The sequence below is a fragment of the Hylobates moloch genome, unplaced genomic scaffold (genome assembly GCF_009828535.3).
Source record: "Hylobates moloch isolate HMO894 unplaced genomic scaffold, HMol_V3 SCAFFOLD_2, whole genome shotgun sequence".
In the NCBI taxonomy this organism is placed as follows: Eukaryota; Metazoa; Chordata; class Mammalia; order Primates; family Hylobatidae; genus Hylobates; species Hylobates moloch.
The window spans coordinates 161,440,475-161,460,334 of record NW_026652277.1 but is presented as its reverse complement, the minus strand read 5'-3'; the positions used below and the strand labels follow the sequence as shown (position 1 = coordinate 161,460,334).

The 19,860-nt window shown below is 39.9% G+C and overlaps 1 protein-coding gene across 8 annotated transcripts in view; it reads right to left on the bottom strand.

Moving 5' to 3' along the window:
* The window catches only part of PHACTR2 (phosphatase and actin regulator 2), a 294,797-nt gene that overhangs the window by 23,336 nt on the left and 251,601 nt on the right, over nt 1–19,860 (bottom strand). For 5 of the 8 annotated variants that reach the window (XM_032160709.2, XM_032160745.2, XM_032160761.2 and 2 more), the window contains 2 exons: nt 19,247–19,384; nt 656–732 (listed from right to left, as the gene is read on the bottom strand). In XM_032160709.2, coding sequence (XP_032016600.1) covers nt 656–732; nt 19,247–19,384 — 215 coding nt within the window. Of the gene's footprint in view, nt 1–651; nt 733–19,246; nt 19,385–19,860 lie in introns of those variants that run through there. The other 3 variants (XM_032160719.2, XM_032160755.2, XM_058435607.1) reach the window with 1 other exon arrangement.

Genomic DNA, 19,860 nt, shown 5'->3' with positions numbered 1-19,860 from the left:
AAACCGAAGGGGACTGGGGGGAATATGGTAAGATGATAGCGATCTCCTTCGGCACCAGTAAAATCAGGATTCCCATTCTACAGTTACATCTTCTGAAAAGTCAGCTTCAATCCTATGTTATGTCTATTGTGAAACCAAAGTGTTATGTATGTGCCCACACTGACTCTCGCCAGCATCTATTCTGGGCATACAACTTCAACTAAGTCTGTTTAAGAGCAGAATAAATGATGTCTTCAGGCCCAGAAAAAAATGAAGAAAGGAACCAAAATGTAGCCCTACGAAATGATTCAGACTTCCTTGAAAGAAAAGATTTAATTTTAGAAATTCTTATTCAGCATGATTAGTTTTAGTGTTCTTGAAGGAGATAGCTGAGTTTATTATGACGTTCTAGAAATTTACAATCTTATCTAGTCATATCTTTAAAACTGTCACATTGACTATTAGGTTCTTAAAAGCAAACAAGGATGAATGTGAGAGAAGCGGAAATGTTCATAAGATGGTTTTAAGCTAAACTGTTTAAAAACGTTTTTTAATTGTGATAAAATATACCTATCATAAAATTTAAAATTGTAAGAAATTTCATTTTTTTTAACCAACTTAACATGGGATCACATCTTAAGCATTTTCAATTTCTAAACTGCATTTTGTCACCTACCTTGTAAACTGTCGACTCTCTTCATGAACTTCCATTTCTGTGCTTTTAAATTCATTTAGTTCTTTCCTTATTGCTGCCTAAACAGGAAAAAAAAAAATAGATAAACAGAATCGTTATTTAGGTCATATATTGCCCCAGTATATACAGCATCAACGAAGCAGACCTTTTTTTTTTTTTTTTTTTTTTTTAGAGATAGAGTCTCACTCTGTCACCCAAGCTGGAGTGGAGTGGTGAGATATGGCTCATTGCAGCCTTAAACTCCTGGGCTCAAGTGATCCTCCCAATTCAGCATTCCCAGTAGCTCGGATCACAGGTGTGCGCCACCACGCTCAGCTAATTAAAAAATTTTTTTTTTGTAGAGACACAGTCTCAAGATGTTGCCCAGGCTGATCTCGAACTTCTAGGCTCAAGTGATCCTCTCGCCTCAGTTTCTCAAAGTGCTGAGATTACAGGCATGAGCCACCATACCAAGCTTAGACATTCTTTTAAGGTGTAATAAATATAATATCATACTATAGCCAAACTAAAACCATGATAGACTTCCTTTAAGTGCTCTTGGCAAAGGGTAGTGGGAGGGGGCCTTTGCTAAACTCATCCTTGAGCCTGGTCTATGAGTCACACGGAACATCCCCCACCCACGATGACCACAAGGAAAGTGCAGGTCATAACATTTTCTGAGAAGTAATACCATTTTCCTATGGAAAGTTCTGCATTGAATATTGCCCACAACAACATGGCTTTGACTAGCTGCCAGACAGCTACTGAGAAAGCAGTCACTTATATATTCTTTAATATTGAAAGTTTATAGAAATAGAACTTGTAATTTCAGCATAATCCTTAAAGCTACCCAAAGAAAATATCAAATAGAATGCATTGCTATTTAAAGAACACATAATCCGTGTCACATAATTTTTGGTATTTGAGGGGATGCTCAGGCCATTCAGACTGAAATGTTAACATTAGTTATCTGTTAACAAATAGTGGCAGGATTATAGATGGTTTGTGGTTTCAAATTTTTGCTTATTTTTATTTCCTAACTTCTCTACAAAGAATGTTTTACTCACGTTTTTAAAAAGGTGCTAATAAAAACACCCCTGTAACCTCTAGGCAAAATGGACTCTTCAGCCAAAACTAAGAATGATAAGTCACAGGGAGTGACTTCACTGGGAGATAAAAAGTCTTTTTTGTGGTTGGAAAATAATAAATTTTAGGAAAGGGAACAGACAGAAAAAAGCCCTGAGGCCTCTCTCTCATAACTAACCATCATTCTGCAATACATGAGCCTTTCCCTCAACACTCCTTTCAATGCTATATTTAAGTCCATGTCACAGATTGTCTCTTCTCCCCAGATATATTCCTCAGCCCCTGTAGTTTCTATGGGGAACCTGTGACTAGGAACTGTGACAATAATGCTTGCTACTGACTTTTGGAAATGAAGAAGCAAGCAGAGAAATATGTGTGAGCCTAAGTCCTCTGTGACATGGCTGTCCAGTTTGTCTTACCAGTCCGATCAACAGTGAGGACACTTTTGCTTACTGCAAAAACTGATGCCTAGAACCAGAAGGAGAAAGAGTGAGGCTGCTCTATACCACTCGCCAATTAACATCTATAAAACATTCTTCCTTGAAAGGAGGTTTTTTTTTTTTTGAGACGGAGTTTCGCTCTTGTCACCCAGGCTGGAGTGCAGTGGCGCGATCTTGGCTCACTGCAACCTCCGCCTCCCGGGTTCAAGTGATTCTCCTGCCTCAGCCTCCTGAGTAGCTGGGATTACATGCACGCACCACCATGCCTGGGTAATTTTTTGTATTTTTAGTAGAGACGAGGTTTCACCATGTTGACCAGGCTGGTCTCAAACTCCTGACTTTGTGATCTGCCCGCCTTGGCCTCCCAAAGTGCTCGGATTACAGGCATGCGCCATCGTGCCCAGCTGAAAGGAGGTATTTTAATTTGAATACTGGCAGAGAATCCTGTCTTGATGTTCATTTTAAATTTCTTCTCCAAATGTAAGGTTTCAGCAGAGGAAGTGAAAAGCGGTACACTTGGAGTCAGAAGACAGGGATTCTAGTCTTGGCTATGCCCTCATTAGCAGTGTGACCCTTAGTGAGTCACTTCACTCCAAACCTCAGTTTTCTTATCTGGAAAACCAGGAGGAAATTCTTCACAATATCGTGAGAATTAATCAAGAGCATATTTGAAAGTGCTTTGTACACTGTAGAGTCAATAAAATGTCATTATTATGAGCCTCTTGAAAAACAAATTATTCCAGTTCGTGATTGGGATTAACAATTCTTTCATTTTTATTTATGAAGAGGCCACTGGAATGAAAGAAGATAATGCCACTGAAGTTGACTTAACCATGAATTAGATAAAGTCTTTATTTGCAATAGTAGGTTGGCTACTACTGATCTAAGAGTACGGCAAAAATCAGTGAAAGCATTCTGTGAGAATCAACTGAGATATGGAATTTACAAAACATTACAATTGTAAATTGTGTGCTATCCATCCGTCATATTAATAAAATTTATAATTCACTGATGACCATATACATATGCATAAAGAGAGACAGTTTACTATTTACAGGCACATCCTACACACTCATCTGCAATGTGACTTTGCTATTCCCCCATCAAGAGGCGAAGTCTATCTCTCCAGCCTTGACTCTGGGTGAGTCCTGTAACCACCTTAAACAAATGCACACAGTAGAGGTGATATGTGCCACTCTGATGTAGCCCTTAACTAGCCTGGCACCTTTTGCTTCTTGCTACTTTAAAGCCAGCTGCCATGTAAAAAAAAGTGACTACTCTCAGAAAACCATGCTGTGAGAAACCCAAGATACAGGGAAAGGCCCTGGAGGTTAAGACGCTGGGTAGATAGAGAGAGAGAGGCCAAGGAGCAAAAGGCACCGACGGTTAGTGAAGAAGCTATCTTGGAAGTGAATTATCTAACCCAGCTTCTCACCTGATGCCACAGGGATCCAAAACAAACTGCTGGGCTGAGCCCTACCCAAATTCCTAACTCAGAATTGAGAGCAAAATAAATAGCTGTTTTAAAAGCCATTAAATTCTGGGCTGGTTTGTTAAAAAGCAATTGATAATCTGAAATCGATTCCAAGGCTTTTACCTTACAGCTGATACAATGGAGGCCTAGAGGGGTCACATGACGCTAGAGAGAGATGCGCATTAACCCTTTTCCTGGTTGCCCTGAGAATACTTGCCTGGCAGCACTAATGGCTGCAGATGTTTATCTCAGGATAAGTTTGCCATGAAATATCTTGCTTTTATTTTTGCAATGCTCTAGTATATCGACTTTGGAAACAAAAGACATCATTCTATTTATAGCATTATGGTTTTAGTAGTGGTATTCCCATTTACAAAATACAGTATTTCTCGATTGCTGAAAATGTCAAATCCTAGAAAACACAGCATTTCTATGTGTGATGTTAACATCATTCTCAAACAGTTGTTGGCCAAAAAATCGTTCGATGAATCTGATTTTTCCAAAATAGATGATTTTGATGTTCTATTTAGAAACAACTCCAAGAACATATTTTATTATTTATTTATATCCAAAAAAATATTTTATTATTTATTTAATTGAGACAGGGTCTCACTCTGTCATTCAGGTTGGAGTGCAGTGGCGCAATCTCAGCTCACTGCAACCTCTGCCTCCTGGGTTCAAACAATCCTCCCACCTCAGCCTCCTGAGTGGCTGGGGCTACAGGTGTGCGCCATCATGCCTGGCTAATTTTTTGTATCTTTTGTGGAGATGCATTTTGCAATGTTGGCCAGGCTGGTCTCAAACTCCTAGGCTCAAGCGATCCACCCACTTCAGCCTCCCAAAGTGCTGGGACTACAGGCGTGAGCCACCGCAATCGACCTCTATTTTATTTTCACATTGAAAATCTGTCAGATTTGCTTCAGCCTCAAAGAGCGTGTTTATGTAAAATTAAATGAGCACTGGCAGCGAGGTGCACTTTCTTTCTCTAAACAGGACGAGGGTTAAGTGACAAACATGGGGCTCATACACAAGACTTTTAACCTCAGATCCTATAGTCTTTCCACTAAAATGAGCTTCTGGGCCCCTGTCAGGATAATTGCTTCAGATCTGCATGTTGTGTGTGCTGGCTTATAATTAGAAATGATGAGTCAGTTATGTGAATGATGTGGCAATGGAAGTGATGTGAAATTGTAAGGACTAGTTGTTTGAAAAAAATATACCAGAAAGATGTGACTACAGGCAATTAAAGAAATAGAATGCTTAGTTTTAAAATTCACTGAAGATTGATCATAGTTTTATTACAAGAGTTACTTCATCTTGGAATAAAGAGAAAGATTTCCTGAGACAGTTTAAAACAGGAAAAAAAGTAAATCAGACACTTTAGACAAATACATGTATAATAAACTTAACTCTCTTCTTTGCAAAGGAGACCAGGTTTTAGGCTTAATAATTCTTCACATATATGTAATTAGGACTAATTTTTTTTTTTTTTTTTTTGTGACAGGGTCTTCTTCTGTCACCCAGGCTGGAGTGAAGGTGGTGTGATCACAGCTCATTGTAGCCTCAAATTCCAAGGCTGAAGATGCCCTCCCACCTCAGCCTCCCAAGTAGCTGGGACCATAGGTGTGTGGCCACCACATCTGGCTAATTAAAAAAAAAAATTTGTGGAGATGAGGTTTTGCTGTGTTGCCCAGGCTGGTCTTGAACTCCTGGGCTTAAGCAATCCTCCTGCCTTGGCCTACCCAAAGTATTGGGATTACAGCCATGAGCCACCAAACCCAGTCTGGGACTGATTTTGTTGAAAGACATGAGATAGAAAGAGCTGGGCTGAGGTTACGGGGGATCAGAGCTCCAACGGTGCTGGGTTGTACCACCAATGGGAAGCCATTGAGCCAAAACTAGGTATTTCTAGAGTAGAAACAACAACAACAACAAAACTCTATGAGATAGCAACTGAGACCAAATATGTAGTAATTTTGGCATCATGAGAATTATAGAGAGGAAAAAGGAAACAAAAATGTCTGAAACTAAGTTTAAAATTGGCCAGTGGTGAGTGGTAACAGGTTTGCTTCATCAGTCCCTGTTAGCTTAGGGGTTATGCTAGGAAGAAGCAACAGGTGATTTGTTGAAAATGCAGACCCTGGAGTGGACCTCCAGCAAACTCCAACAGACCTGCAGCTGAGGGGCCTATCTGTTAGAAGGAAAATGAGCAAACAGAAAGGAATAGTATCAACATCAACAAAAAGGACATCCACACCCAAACCCCATCTGTAGGTCACCAACATCAAAGACTAAAGGTAAATAAAACCACAAAGATGGGGAGAAACCAGGGCAGAAAGGCTGAAAATTCCAAAAACCAGAATGCCTCTTCTCCTTCAAAGGATCACAACTCCTCACCAGCAAGGGAACAAAACTGGACGGAGAATGAGTTTGATGAGTTGACACAGTAGGCTTCAGAAGGTTGGTAATAACAAACTTCTCTGAGCTAAAGGAGCATGTTCTAACCCATTTTGAGGAAGCTAAAAACGTTGAAAAAAGGTTAGATGAATGGCTAACTAGAACAACCAGGGTAGAGAAGAGCTTAAGTGACCTGATGGAGCTGAAAACTACAGTACGAGAACTCTGTGAAGCATACACAAGCTTCAATAGCCACTTCAATCAAGCAGAAGAAAGTATATCAGTGATTGAAGATCAAATTAATGAAATAAAGTGAGAAGACAAGATTAGAGAATAAAGAATGAAAAGAAATGAACAAAGCCTCCAATAAATATGAGACTATGTGAAAAGACCAAATCTACGTTTGATTGGTATACCTGAAAGTGATGGGGAGAATGGAACCAAGTTGAAAAACACTCTTCAGGATATTTTCCAGGAGAACTTCCCCAACCTAGCAAGAGAGGCCAACATTCAAATTCAGGAAATACAGAGAATACACCACAAAGATACTCCCCGAGAAGAGCAACCCCAAGACACATAACTGTCAGATTCACCAAGGTTGAAATGAAGGAAAAAATGTTAAAGGCAGCCAGAGAGAAAGGTTGGGTTACCCACAAAGGGAAGCCCATCAGACTAACAGTGGATCTCTCTGCAGATACCCTACCAGCCAGAAGACAGTGGGGGTCAATATTCAATACTCTTAAAGAAAAGAATTTTCAGCCCCAAATTTCATATCCAGCTGAACTAAGCTTCATAAGTGAAGGAGAAATAAAATCCTTTCCAGACAAGCAAATGCTGAGAGATTTTGTCATCACCAGGCCTGCCTTACAAGAGCTCCTGAAGGAAGCACAAAACATGGAAAGGAACAACCAGTACCAACCACTGCAAAAACATGCCAAATTGTAAAGACCACGGATACTAGGAAGAAACTGCATCAACTAACAGGCAAAATAACCAGCTAACATCATAATGATAGGATCAAATTCAAACATAACAATATTAACCTTAAATGTAAATGGGCTAAGTGCCCTAATTAAAAGACACAGACTGGCAAATTGGATAAAGAGTCTAGACTCATCAGTGTGCTGTATTCAGGAGACCCATCTCATGTGCAAAGACACACATAGGCTCAAAATTAAGGGATGGGCCAGGCACAGTGGCTCATGCCTGTAATCCCAGCACTTTGGGAGGCCGAGGTGGGCGGATCACGAGGTCAGGAGATCGAGACCATCCTGGCTAACACGGTGAAACCCCGTCTCTACTAAAAATACAAAAAGCTAGCTGGGCGTGGTGGCGGGCACCTGTAATCCCAGCTACTCGGGAGGCTGAGGCAGGAGAATGGGGTGAACCTGGGAGGCGGAGCTTGCTGTGAGCCGAGATTGCGCCACTGAACTCCAGCCTGGGCAACAGAGCCAGACTCAGGCTCAAAAAAATAAAAAATAAAAAAAATAAAGGGATGGAGGAAGACCTACCAAGCAAATAGAAAGTAAAAAAAAAGCAGGGGTTGAATCCTGGTCTCTGATAAAACAGACTTTAAACCAACAAAGATAAACAGGGACAAAGAAGGTCATTACATAATGGTGAAGGGATCAATTCAACAAAAAGAGTTAACTATCCTAAATATATATGCATCCAATACAGGAGCACCAGATTCATGAAGCAAGTTCTTAGAGACTTACAAAGAAACTTAGACTCTCACACAATAATAATGGGAGACTTTAACACCCCACTGTCAATATTGGACAGATCAACAAGACAGAAAATTAACAAGGATATCCAGGACTTGAACTCAGCTCTGGACCAAGTGGACCCAACAGACATCTACAGTATTCTCCACCCCAAATCAACAGAATATACATTCTTCTTAGCACCACATTGCACTTATTCTAAAATTGACAACATAATTGGAAGTAAAACACTCCTCAGCAAATGTAAAGGAACAGAAATCAAACTGTCTCTCAGACCACAGTGCAATAAAATTAGAACTCAGGATTAAGAATCTCACTCAAAACCACACAGCTACATGGAAACTGAACAACCTGCTCCTGAATGATTACTCGATAAATAACGAAATGAAGGCAGAAATAAAGGTGTTCTTTGAAACCAGTGAGAACAAAGACACAATGTACCAGAATCTCTGGGACACAGCTAAAGCAATGTTTAGAGAGAAATTTATAGCATTAAATGCCCACAAGAGAAAGCAAGAGAGATCTAAAATCGACACCCTAACATCACAATTAAAAGAACTGGAGAAGCAAGAGCAAATACATTCAAAAGCTAGCAGAAGGCAAGAAATAACTAAGATCAGAGCAGAACTGAAGGAGATAGAGACACAAAAAACCCTTCAAAAAATCAGTGAATCCAGGAACCGGTTTTTTGAAAAGATTAACAAGATAGACTGCCAGCAAGACTAATAAAGAAGAAAAGAGAGAAGAATCAAATAGATGCAATAAAAAATGATAAAGGGGATATCACCACTGATCCCACAGAAACACAAACTAGGATCAGAGGATACTATAAAAACCTCTACACAAATAAACTAGAAAATCTAGAAGAAATGGATAAATTCCCGGACACATACACCCTCCCAAGACTAAACCAGGAAGAATTTGAATCTCTGAATAGACCAATAACAAGTTCTGAAATTGAGGCAATAATTAATAGCCTACCAACCAAAAAGAGTCCAGGACCAGACAGATTCACAGCTGAATTCTACCAGAGGTACAAAGAGGAGCTGGTACCATTCCTTCTGAAACTATCCCAATCAATAGAAAAAGAGGGAATCCTCCCTAACTCATTTTATGAGGCCAGCATCATCCTGATACCAAAGCCCGGCAGAGACACAACAACAAAAGAGAATTTTAGGCCAATATCCCCGATGAACATCAGTGCAAAAATCCTCAATAAAATATTGGCAAACCCAATCCAGCAGCACATCAAAAAGCTGATCCACCATGATCAAGTTGGCTTCATCCCTGTGATGCAAGGCTGGTTCAACATACACAAATCAATAAACATAATCCATCACATAAACAGAACCAATGACAAAAACCACATGATTATCTCAATAGATGCAGAAAAGGCCTTCGACAAAATTCAACAGCCTTTCATGCTAAACTAGGTATCGATGGAACATATCTCAAAATAATAAGAGCTGTTTATGACAAACCCACAGACAATATCATACTGAATGGACAAAAACTGGAAGCATTCCCTTTGAAAACCGGCACAAGACAAGGATGCCCTCTCTCACCAGTCCTATTCAACATAGCATTGGAAGTTCTGGCCAGGGCAATCAGGCAAGAGAAAGCAATAAAAGGTATTCAAATAGGAAGAGAGGACGTCAAATTATCTCTGTTTGCAGATGACATGACTGTATATTTGGAAAACCCCATCGTCTCAGCCCAAAATCTCCTTAAGCTGATAAGCAACTTCAGCAAAGTCTCAGGATACAAAATCAATGTGCAAAAATCACAAGCATTCCTATACATCAATAACAGAAAAACAGAGAGCCAAATCATGAGTGAACTCCCATTCACAATTGCTACAAAGAGAATAAAATACGTAGGAACACAATTTACATGGGATATGAAGGACCTCTTCAAGGAGAACTACAAACCACTGCTCAAGGAAATCAGAGAGGACACAAACAAATGGAAAAACATTCCATGCTCATGGATAGGAAGAATCAGTATCATGAAAATGGCCTTACTGCCCAAAGTAATTTACAGATTCAATGCTATCCCCATCAAGCTACCAATGACTTTCTTCACAGAATTGGAAAAAACTACTTCAAACTTCATATGGAACCAAAAAAGAGCTCGCATATCCAATACAATCCTGGGCAAGAAGGACAAAGCTAGAGGCATCTTGCTACCTGACTACAAACTTTACAAGGCTACAGTAACCAAAACAGCATGGTACTGGTGCCAAAACAGATATACAGACCGATGGAAGAGAACAGAGAGATAACACCACACATCTACCACCATCTGATCTTTGACAAACCTGACACACACAAGCGATGGGGAAGATTCCCTATTTAATAAATGGTGTTGGGAAAACTGGCTGGCCATACGCAGAAAACTGGAACTGGACCCCTTCCTTACACCTTATACAAAAATCAACTCAAGATGGATCAAAGACTTAAATGTAAGACCTAGGACCATAAAAATCCTAGAAGAAAACCTGGGCAATACCATTCAGGACACAGGCATGGGCAAAGACTTCATGTCTAAAACACCAAAAGCAATGGCAACAAAAGCCAAAATTGACAAATGGGATCTAATTAAACTAAAGAGTTTCTGCACTGCAAAAGAAATTATCATCAGAGTGAACAGGCAACCCACATAATGGGAGAAAATTTTTGCAATCTGTTCATCTGACAAAGGGCTAATATTCAGAATCTACAAAGAACTTAAACAAATTTACAAGAAAAAAGCAAACAACCCCATCAAAAAACGGGCTAAGGATATGAACAGAAACTTCTCAAATGAAGACATTTATGCAGCCAACAGACACATGAAAAAATGCTCATCATCACTGGTCATGAGTGAAATGCAAATCAAAACTACAATGAGATACCATCTCACATCAGTTACAATGGTGATCATTCAAAAGTCAGGGAACAACAGATGCTGGGGAGGTTGTGGAAAAATAGGAATGCTTTTACACTGTTGGTGAGAGTGTAAATTAGTTCAACCATTTGGAAGACAGTGTGGCGATTGCTCAAGGATCTAGAACTAGAAATACCATTGACCCAGCAATTCCATTACTGGACGTATACCCAAAGGATTACAAATTATTCTACAATAAAGACACATGCACACGTATGTTTACTGAGGCACTATTCACAATAAAAAAGACATGAAACCAACCCATATGTCCATCAGTGATAGGCTGGATTAAGAAAATGTGGCACAAATCCACCATGGAACACTATGCAGCCATAAAAAAGGATGAGTTGATGTCCTTCGCAGGGACATGGATGAAGCTGGAAACCATCATTCTCAGCAAACTATCACAAGATCAGAAAACCAAACACCACATGTTCTCACTCATAAGTGGGAGTTGAACAATAAGAACACATGGACACAGGGAGGGGAACATCACACACTGGGGCCTATAGGGGGTGGAGGACTAGGGGAGGGATAATATTAGGAGAAATACCTAATGTAGGTGATGGGTTGATGGGTGCAGCAAACCACCATGGCACGCGTATACCTATGTAACAAACCTACACATTCTGCACATGTAACCCAGAACTTAGAGTACAATAAAAAGAAGGAAGGAAAGAAAGAAAGAAAGAAAGAAAGAAAGAAAGAAAGAAAGAAAGAAAGAAAGAAAGAAAGAGAAAGAGAAAGAAAGAAAGAAAATGCAGACCTTGCTGCCTTCTCAAACAGCATGAGCTGTGGGGCCAGAATTAACTAGAATTGCCATTTTGATATCCTTTATTTCTTGGATAAAATTATGATGGGATGTGGAGAGGATTTCTGGACTACTCAATAATCAAGTTCAATGCCACAGAGAGGCAAGTGTACTCCCTTCTGCTGCTAGGGCATCAATGAACAGGGCAAAGAATAGCTTAGGGAGAACAAAAATCTCTGGCTTTCTTAGGACCTGTTTAGACACTGTGTTCCTGGAAAGACAGTTTGTGTCATTCAACTTTATATCCCCAGTATCTAGGACGATACTTAATATATTGTAAGGGTTTTAATAAGTGATTACTGAGTGACCTGTTGGACAAAAGCACATCTCATCTGAAAAAATTCTACATTCTCTTTCACTGGATAATTTTAGACTAGATCGTAAACTCATGAATCAACAGTGAAAATATCAGCAATGGGGAACAAAGCTTGGCTTCTCATCCCTGACCATGAGTATAACATTGGTAATAGCTACCATTTATTGACCAGCAGGAATTCTAGAGATATTCTACCTAATTCTCAAGTAGATATAATTGGCTTTATTTTACTAGTAAGTAAACCTAGGTTAAATGACTTGGCCAAGGTCAAACAACTACTAAGTGGCCAAGTCAAGGATCAATCCATCCTAGAAGTGCCCAGTTCTAAAGCCTGCCCCTCTCTCCTCCATAGAGTAGAGCTTCCAAGCTCTACTCTAAGGAGATGGTTATTGGCAGGCAAGCCTAGGTCTTAAGGCCAATTCGATGGCCTTCTCTGACCTCACCTGTCTGCCACTGAAGGGCCAGCTCGTTTATCTACCTCAGTGCAGGAAACCAGGCCATCTCTATTTTACTGTACATATATCTGTTTCTAGTGCTCTAAGTACATATATTCTAAAACTGAAAATTTTATTTTGTTTATTTTTGTTTTAGAGACAGGGTCTCATTCTGTTGCCCAGGCTGCAGTGCAGTGGCACAATCACAGCTCACTGCAGTCTTGAACTCCCAGACTCAAGGGATCCTCCTGCCTCAGCCTCCCAAGTAGCTAGGAATACAGGGGTGTGCCACCACACTTGGCTAATTTTTTTAGTTTTTGTGGAGAGAGGGTCTTGCTATGTTGCTCAGGCTGGTCTTTAACTCCTGGCCTCAAGTGACCCTCCTACCCTGGTTTCCCAAAGTGCTGACATTACAAGTGTGAGTCACTGTGCCCCGACCTGAAAATTTTATTTTAAAGGTGAATAAAGCTCAATCAAGTTCACAATTAATAAGGCATTTCTCCCACCACTTCTCTTTTCCAACATGAGCCATTTAACCAGACTACCAGGTTCTGGAGATTCCCCACCACACCCAGCAAGGGCCTTCCTCCTTCACAGAAAGGAGAGGCATTGATTAATTATTGACTGATGGGCTTCTACTCTTTAAAATGCAAGGTGGTAGCTTAATGGGGCTAAGAAAATAGCACTAAGATAAGAGAAAGAAAAAAGATGTCTCCTTTAGGCTGAAAGGAAGCTCATTTTTTGTTTGTTTGTTTGTTTGTTTGTTTGTTTGGTTTGGTTTGGTTTTTGAGATGGAGTCTCGCTTTGTCGCCCAGGCTGAAGTGCAGCAGTATAATCTTAGCTCACTGCAACTTCTGCCTCCTGGGTTCAAGTGATTCTCCTGCTTCAGTCTCCCAAGCAGCTGGGACTACAGGCAGGAGCCACCATGCACAGCTAATTTTTATATTTTTAGTAGAGATGGGGTTTCACCATGTTGGCCAGGCTGGTCTTCAACTCCTGGCCTCAAGTGATCCACCCAACTCACCCTCTCAAAGTGCTTGGATTACAGGCATGAACCACTGCACCTGGCCTCATTGTTTATTTTTTAAAGCAGAGGTGGAAATATTTACTTTGAATAGTTTTTTAAAATGGGATATAGAGCTCAAAAGTTAAAAAAAACAACTCATTTTTAAACATAATAGTTAAATTATAATTTTTACATGAATTAACTTAATACAATATTTTAAATCTGATCGAAATACATATATAATAAATAATATATTATAAAATGTTTTAAGTAAAAAGCAACAAAAACTAGAAATGCTTGTTAATAATGGTGATTAGCATGTGTCATTTTCATTCTAAAATAAAATATACACTAAGACCATTGATAGTCTTAGGATCTCTGGGCAATAATATTGTACTATTTCATCACAGTTACCTTTCAACAACTAGAGGGAACAATTTTTTTCAGTGTTAGGTAGTAAATGGTATTTTTAGAAATTCTTAAAAGTACTGTGCATTAAAGTGGTTCTTATTTTTGCATTTTTGAATATTCACATGTGGCCCAATGAATGTCCATCACTTGTGTATATACAATATACTACATATAAACATCTTAAATTGTTGCATTTTTCTATTTTTTATCTTTAAAAAGTGTACCATATTATTTATTTAATTATTTATTTTGAGATAAGGTCTGGCCTTGTTGCCCAGGCTGGAGTGCAGTGGCATGGCTCACTGCAGCCTCCTGCTCCTGGGCTCAAGCAATTCTCCCACCTCAGCTTCCCGAGTAGCTGGGACTACAGTCACGCGCCACCACACCCAGCTAATTTTTTGTATTTTTTAGTAGAGACAGAGTTTCACCACATCGCTCAGGCTGGTCTCAAACTCCCGAGCTCAAGAAATCCTGAGCTCAAGAAACCTCGGCCTCCCAAAGTGCTAGGATTACAGGCATGAGCCACCATGCCTGGACAATATTTTTTCTATTTAGAAGAAATTCTACCTCTTAATTTTCTTCCAGAGAAACACACACATACACAATAAAAATCCACTTCTAAAAATGTTGCTTTTTAGATTTTAAAAAGTCTCAGGAGAAATGTGAGAGATACTGTCAGAGGGAGAAAATGAGGCCCATGTGTGAGGAGAGAGGGGCAGTGGCTATGTTCTGGGGCTCAAATCTGCATGGGAGATGTCAAAGTCATATGCCTTCAAAGCACTCATGAACAGAAACAAAGCCTGTGGCAGAAAACCTGGCCATGTAACTTTCCCCTGCAACCTAGAAGTCCAGAACAAGATCCCATTTTAGTTTCAACATAAAATTAAAAAAAAAAAAAATCCTCTCTGTTACAGCTAGAGATGAATGAGCTTCACCTTCCAACAAAAGAACAAGAGTTAAAAAGAACTATTTCTAGGGTTTGGACAATTTCATTTCCATATGAGGGTGGTTAGTCATTTAGACTCTCCCTGCTTGCATACTTGGCATCTGCAGTGATCTTTACTCATTTATCTGGCCCTACCTGCCTTTCTAAAGTTTTGCATTTGAATAGTAAGATAGCTGGGAATGGTGGGTGTGGAAAATTGTATTTTCCAAATTTGGCCACAACTGTGATCTTGCCACTCCCCTGTCAAGAAGTGGAGCTAATTAATTCCCCTTTCCTTGAAGCTTGAGCTGGTCTTATGATTTGCCTGCTACTAATAGAATGTAGCGGAAGTGAGGCTGGATGCCTTCCAAAGCCAGATCAGGAAAGGCCGTATGGCTTTTACCTGGTTCTCTTGGGACATTTGCTCAGCCACCATGTAAGAAGACTGATGACTCAGGCCACCATGCTGAAGAGGCCATGTATAGGTAGTTTGGCAGACTAGGAGCCAGAGTTGCGCCCAGTCTCTGAGCCATCCCTACCAAGACACCAGACATGTTAGAGAGGCTATCTTGGAGCCTCCAAAGTAGCCTATTTGTCAGCTGAATAACATTGAGAGACCTTAGTCAACCTCATGAAGAGCAGAAGAATCACCTAACTGAGCCCTGACTAAATTCCCAACCTACAAAATCTGTAAAATATAAAATAGTTGCTGTTTTCAATCACTAAGTTTTGGGGAAGGTCACTGCACAGAAACAGTGACTAGAGCAGGGTCAACTAGGAGACACTAAATGAGAAGTGAATGACCAAAAGCCCACAACTGAAAGGAAAGGAGGATGGAAGAAACCTTGCACCAAGTTCAGAATGCCTTACTATTTCTAGCAAAATGGCATACCAGATGCCTTGACTAACTCTTCTATTGAAAAACAATTAAAATACTAAACATAGCATCTAAAAACTGCTTTAAATGTACTAAACAGCTCGGAAAGGAGTAAAAAATACTTTGACAAGAATGAGTAAAAGAAGATCATGGCCAGAGAAATAAGGTAAGTGAGCAATGAAACTGGCTTTGACCTTGAGGGCACTTGTGTTAAATCTAGTGAATTTGAGCAGGCATCTTTATGATTTGGTGAAATACAGAAGACACACAAAACCCACTCAGGTCTAATAATTAATTCTCTCTCCATAAATTGGGAACCAAATGGCATACCCTCAGTGTAAGGGTAAGCTAGAATATCTGATCCTCCAAGGACAAACAAAAACTTGCAAGCTGGTGCTTAGTAAGTAAGGGGATGGGCAGGGAGGGATGAAATGTACCCTGAAAATTTGAAGCCATGAGCTAAACATCACAGAGGTTTGCTGCTTCAATTCATAGTACTAAGGTAGTCTAAAATAACTCATTTTGACAATCTAGTTTAAAAATTATATTTTTAAATATAACAAAGGTTTCATCAAGAAAATGTACGCATTCTAAACATATATATCTAATGACACACCTCACGATAAATGAAGTAAAATTAACAGAATTATAACAAGTAAAAAAAAAAATCCACATAGTGGGAGATTTAACACATCTTGTTTGTTACCTGATGGATCAAAGAGACAAAAAAATAACTAAGGCTACAGAAATCTGAATAGAACTAACAAGATTGATCTTACAGGAAAATTTGCACACCCTCAAACTGTAGAACACATATTGTTTTCAAGGACATGTGAGACATTTATAATTACTAAAAATCCCAATATGAAGGCCACATCCCAGACCAATGAGATCAGCATCTCTGGAGATGGGACCCAGACATCCACATTCTTTTTTTTTTTTTTTTGAGACAGAGTCTTGCTTTGTCACCCAGGCTGGAGTGCAGTGGCGCGATCTCAGCTCACTGCAAGCTCCGCCTCCCGGGTTCATGCCATTCTCCTGCCTCAGCCTCCCGAGTAGCTAGGACTACAGGCGCCCGCCACCACGCCCGGCTAATTTTTTGTATTTTTAGTAGAGATGGGGTTTCACCGTGGTCTTGATCTCCTGACCTCATGATCCGCCCGCCTCGGCCTCCCAAAGTGCTGGGATTACAAGCGTGAGCCACCGCGCCCGGCCCAGACATCCACATTCTTAAAGAACTATAGGTGATTCCAATGTGTAGCCAAGGTTGCAAATCACTGACACACAGAGGCATTTCTAACTTTCAGTGCTTGTATCAGAAAGTAAGGAAGGATGAAAATTAATGATGTGGAGAGTCTATCTTAGGTTAGAACAGAACAGCCAATAAAGCCCAAAAAATCAGGAGGAAGAAGAGAAAAGAGCAAATAATGACATAGAAAACAAACATATAATACAGATGACCAAGCAAACTGAAAGCATATCTTACACCTTCCCCAAAAAACAACTCCAGGTAAACAAAAAAGTTAAATATGAAAAGCAAAATTATAAACAATTTAGAAGACAGTATATGAGAATATATCTATCATTTTGGTATGCAAAGAATTTTTAAAACCAGAAACAAAATCATAAGCCATAAAGAAAAAGGTTGATAAATTCAACTGTAATAAGCTTAAGAATCTTGTTGGCCAGGTGCCATGGCTCACGCCTGTAATCCCAGCACTTTGGGAGGCCGAGACGGGCAGATCACAATGTCAGGAGATCAAGACCATCCTGGCTAACACGGTGAAACCCCGTCTCTACTAAAAATATAAAAAAAAAAAAAATAGCCGGGTGTGGTGGCGGGCACCTGTAGTCCCAGCTACTTGGGAGGCTGAAGCAGGAAAATGGCATGAGTCCAGGAGGTGGAGCTTGCAGTGAGCCGAGATCGAGCCACAGCACTCCAGCCTGGGCGACACAGCAAGACTCCATCTCAAAAAAAAAGAAAAAAAAAAAAGAATCTTGTTAAATCAATATTTGCGACGTATATAACTGGAATATATGAAGAACTCCTATGAATCAGAAAAAATTGACAACACAAAAGAAAACGGGCAAAAGGCACTTAAGTGGAGTGGAATCCAAATGCCCAATAGGCATATGAAAATATGTTCAATCTCATTCATAATGAGCCAGAGGCAAAGTAAAAGCACAATGAGGTATGACTTCCTAGCTTCCTCAGCCTGTGCTCTCCCTCCGTCTTCAAGGGTCTGCTCCTTGCCTCTTCCACATAAGTACTGACCTGCTACTCCAATGATTTTTCCCACGCTATCAGTTACTGACTTTTCCGCCTGTATGTTCAACCTCTCCCTTTCTTTTGACCCTTTCACTGCACAAAAAATTGTTCAAGTATTTCCCATAAATTAAAAAAAAAATCACTCCCTTGACACCTTTTCTCATTTTCCAAATTTACACAACCAAGCTTAATAACCTTCATGATCACCAGCCATACGTTGAACGACTGCCTCATCATACTTCAGAGCCCAAATTCTCAGGATTGTGTTTGATCCTTGTTGTCTCCACCACAGGCTTCCACCCATCAGGCCACCAAAATGCTCCCTCTCACCATGTCACTGCACACACGTGGCCGTCCTCCCTGACACAGTCCTTCCAAGCTGCTGGGCTACCAGCTTCTCCTCTTTCCCCACTTCATGGACATTTCTTCTCAATATTCTTCTGCTCCTTCTTCCTAAAACATCCCTGAAGTGCTTTCCTCAGCCTCCTTCTCTTCTATTCTTGTTCTGAACATTCTTCCTTTGCGATCTTACTCCTTCTTACTTTTCATTTCTACTTATGAGCTAAGGATTTCTGAATCTGTATCTCCAGTATGTGCTTGATGCATAGTAGGTATTTTAAATAATGAAGCTTCCTGTTAAAAAGGGTCAGCACAGAGCACGATTAAATGCCTAGTTTTAGCATTAAGATGTGGCACGTTTAAGCAAAAGTACTTACGATTAAAAAAGAAAACTGGGTATAGCATGAATTTATTCAATACCAGATTTTGCCAAGAGAGAAAAATTAGAACAATTTAAAAACAAATGGTTGACACGAATCTTTGCCTATGGAACCATGGTACTAATAAGATAAAAGTCTTTCTACATTGATAGAACCCACTGTATATCTCATTTTTCAGGAATTGTGTGCAATGCTTTAGATAAGGGGTTGGTAAGGCTGACCTGCAGGCCAAATTTGGCCCACCATCTGTTTTTGTAGAAAAAGTTTTATTGGAACATACACATATCCATTCAATTACACATTGTCTGTGGCTGTTTTCATGCTACAATGGCAGAACTGGGCAGTTGCAACAAAGATTTTATGGCCCACATAGCCTAAACTATTTGCTGTCTTGTCATTTCTATTAAAAGTGTGCCAGTCTCGACGAAGATCAAACCTTTCTATTGTTAACATATCCCTTTAAAACGATAAGTTGTATAAGTTATATTTTCTAAGAGTAAGGATAAATCCTGTATGTGAGAAAGCCCTCCCCATCCAGGTATGAAAGCAGGTAGGTTATATGGTAAATAACTACTTTTCTCTGAGACTTAGTTGAAAGAACTACACTGATATCACTAAATGTATCACTTAAGTGGCTTAAATAATCAGAGGCAGAAAACCGTTGTAATATTTGGTAAGATCTCGTCCCCTAGGATGACTTAAGTAGGGGGGATGTGGATATTGGAGCTTCCAGAAAAGCAATACAATCAACACAAAATCCACTGGGATTCTTGCCTTGTCTGCAGGTGTTAACCTGGCCCAGGGCTTGTCTGCTCGGCGGTCATAGTCAGGAGAATCCGTGACTTCTACGTACTCGTTAAATCGCAGGATCCTTCGAGCTTGTAGCTCTGCCACTGTGGGTCTCAGGCTGAGCTGCAGGAGGACAAGGAAAAAGGCAGAGTTCAGTAAACCACTTACAGCCTCACGGTGGCAAGTTTTCTATAGAGAACACTTCAAAGTTATGGTTAAATAAGGTCACTTTCAGGCATCAAAAAAAAAAGGCAACAGCATCTTGGGAATTTCTAATGAGAACTAGAAAGCCATGTGCCCTAATTTTTGAGACTATAAAAAAATCATCATTTTAGATAGGTCACAGCCTTTGGCAACCACCTGCATTATGCTATTTTCCCCAACTTGCCTGGCACTGTGATAAAGATCTATCATCCCTGACGCAAGGAACACGCAATGCACAGACACAATAGTAACCCAGATACAGAATGGCTGGTTTGGTGATTGAATTATGAAGGCAAAAGCCATGGAATTTTTAGAAATGGGAATAAAAACCTGTTCCTATAAATATTAAGCCCATACACTCAGAAATGTACAAAGTTATGACATAGAAAGGGTCC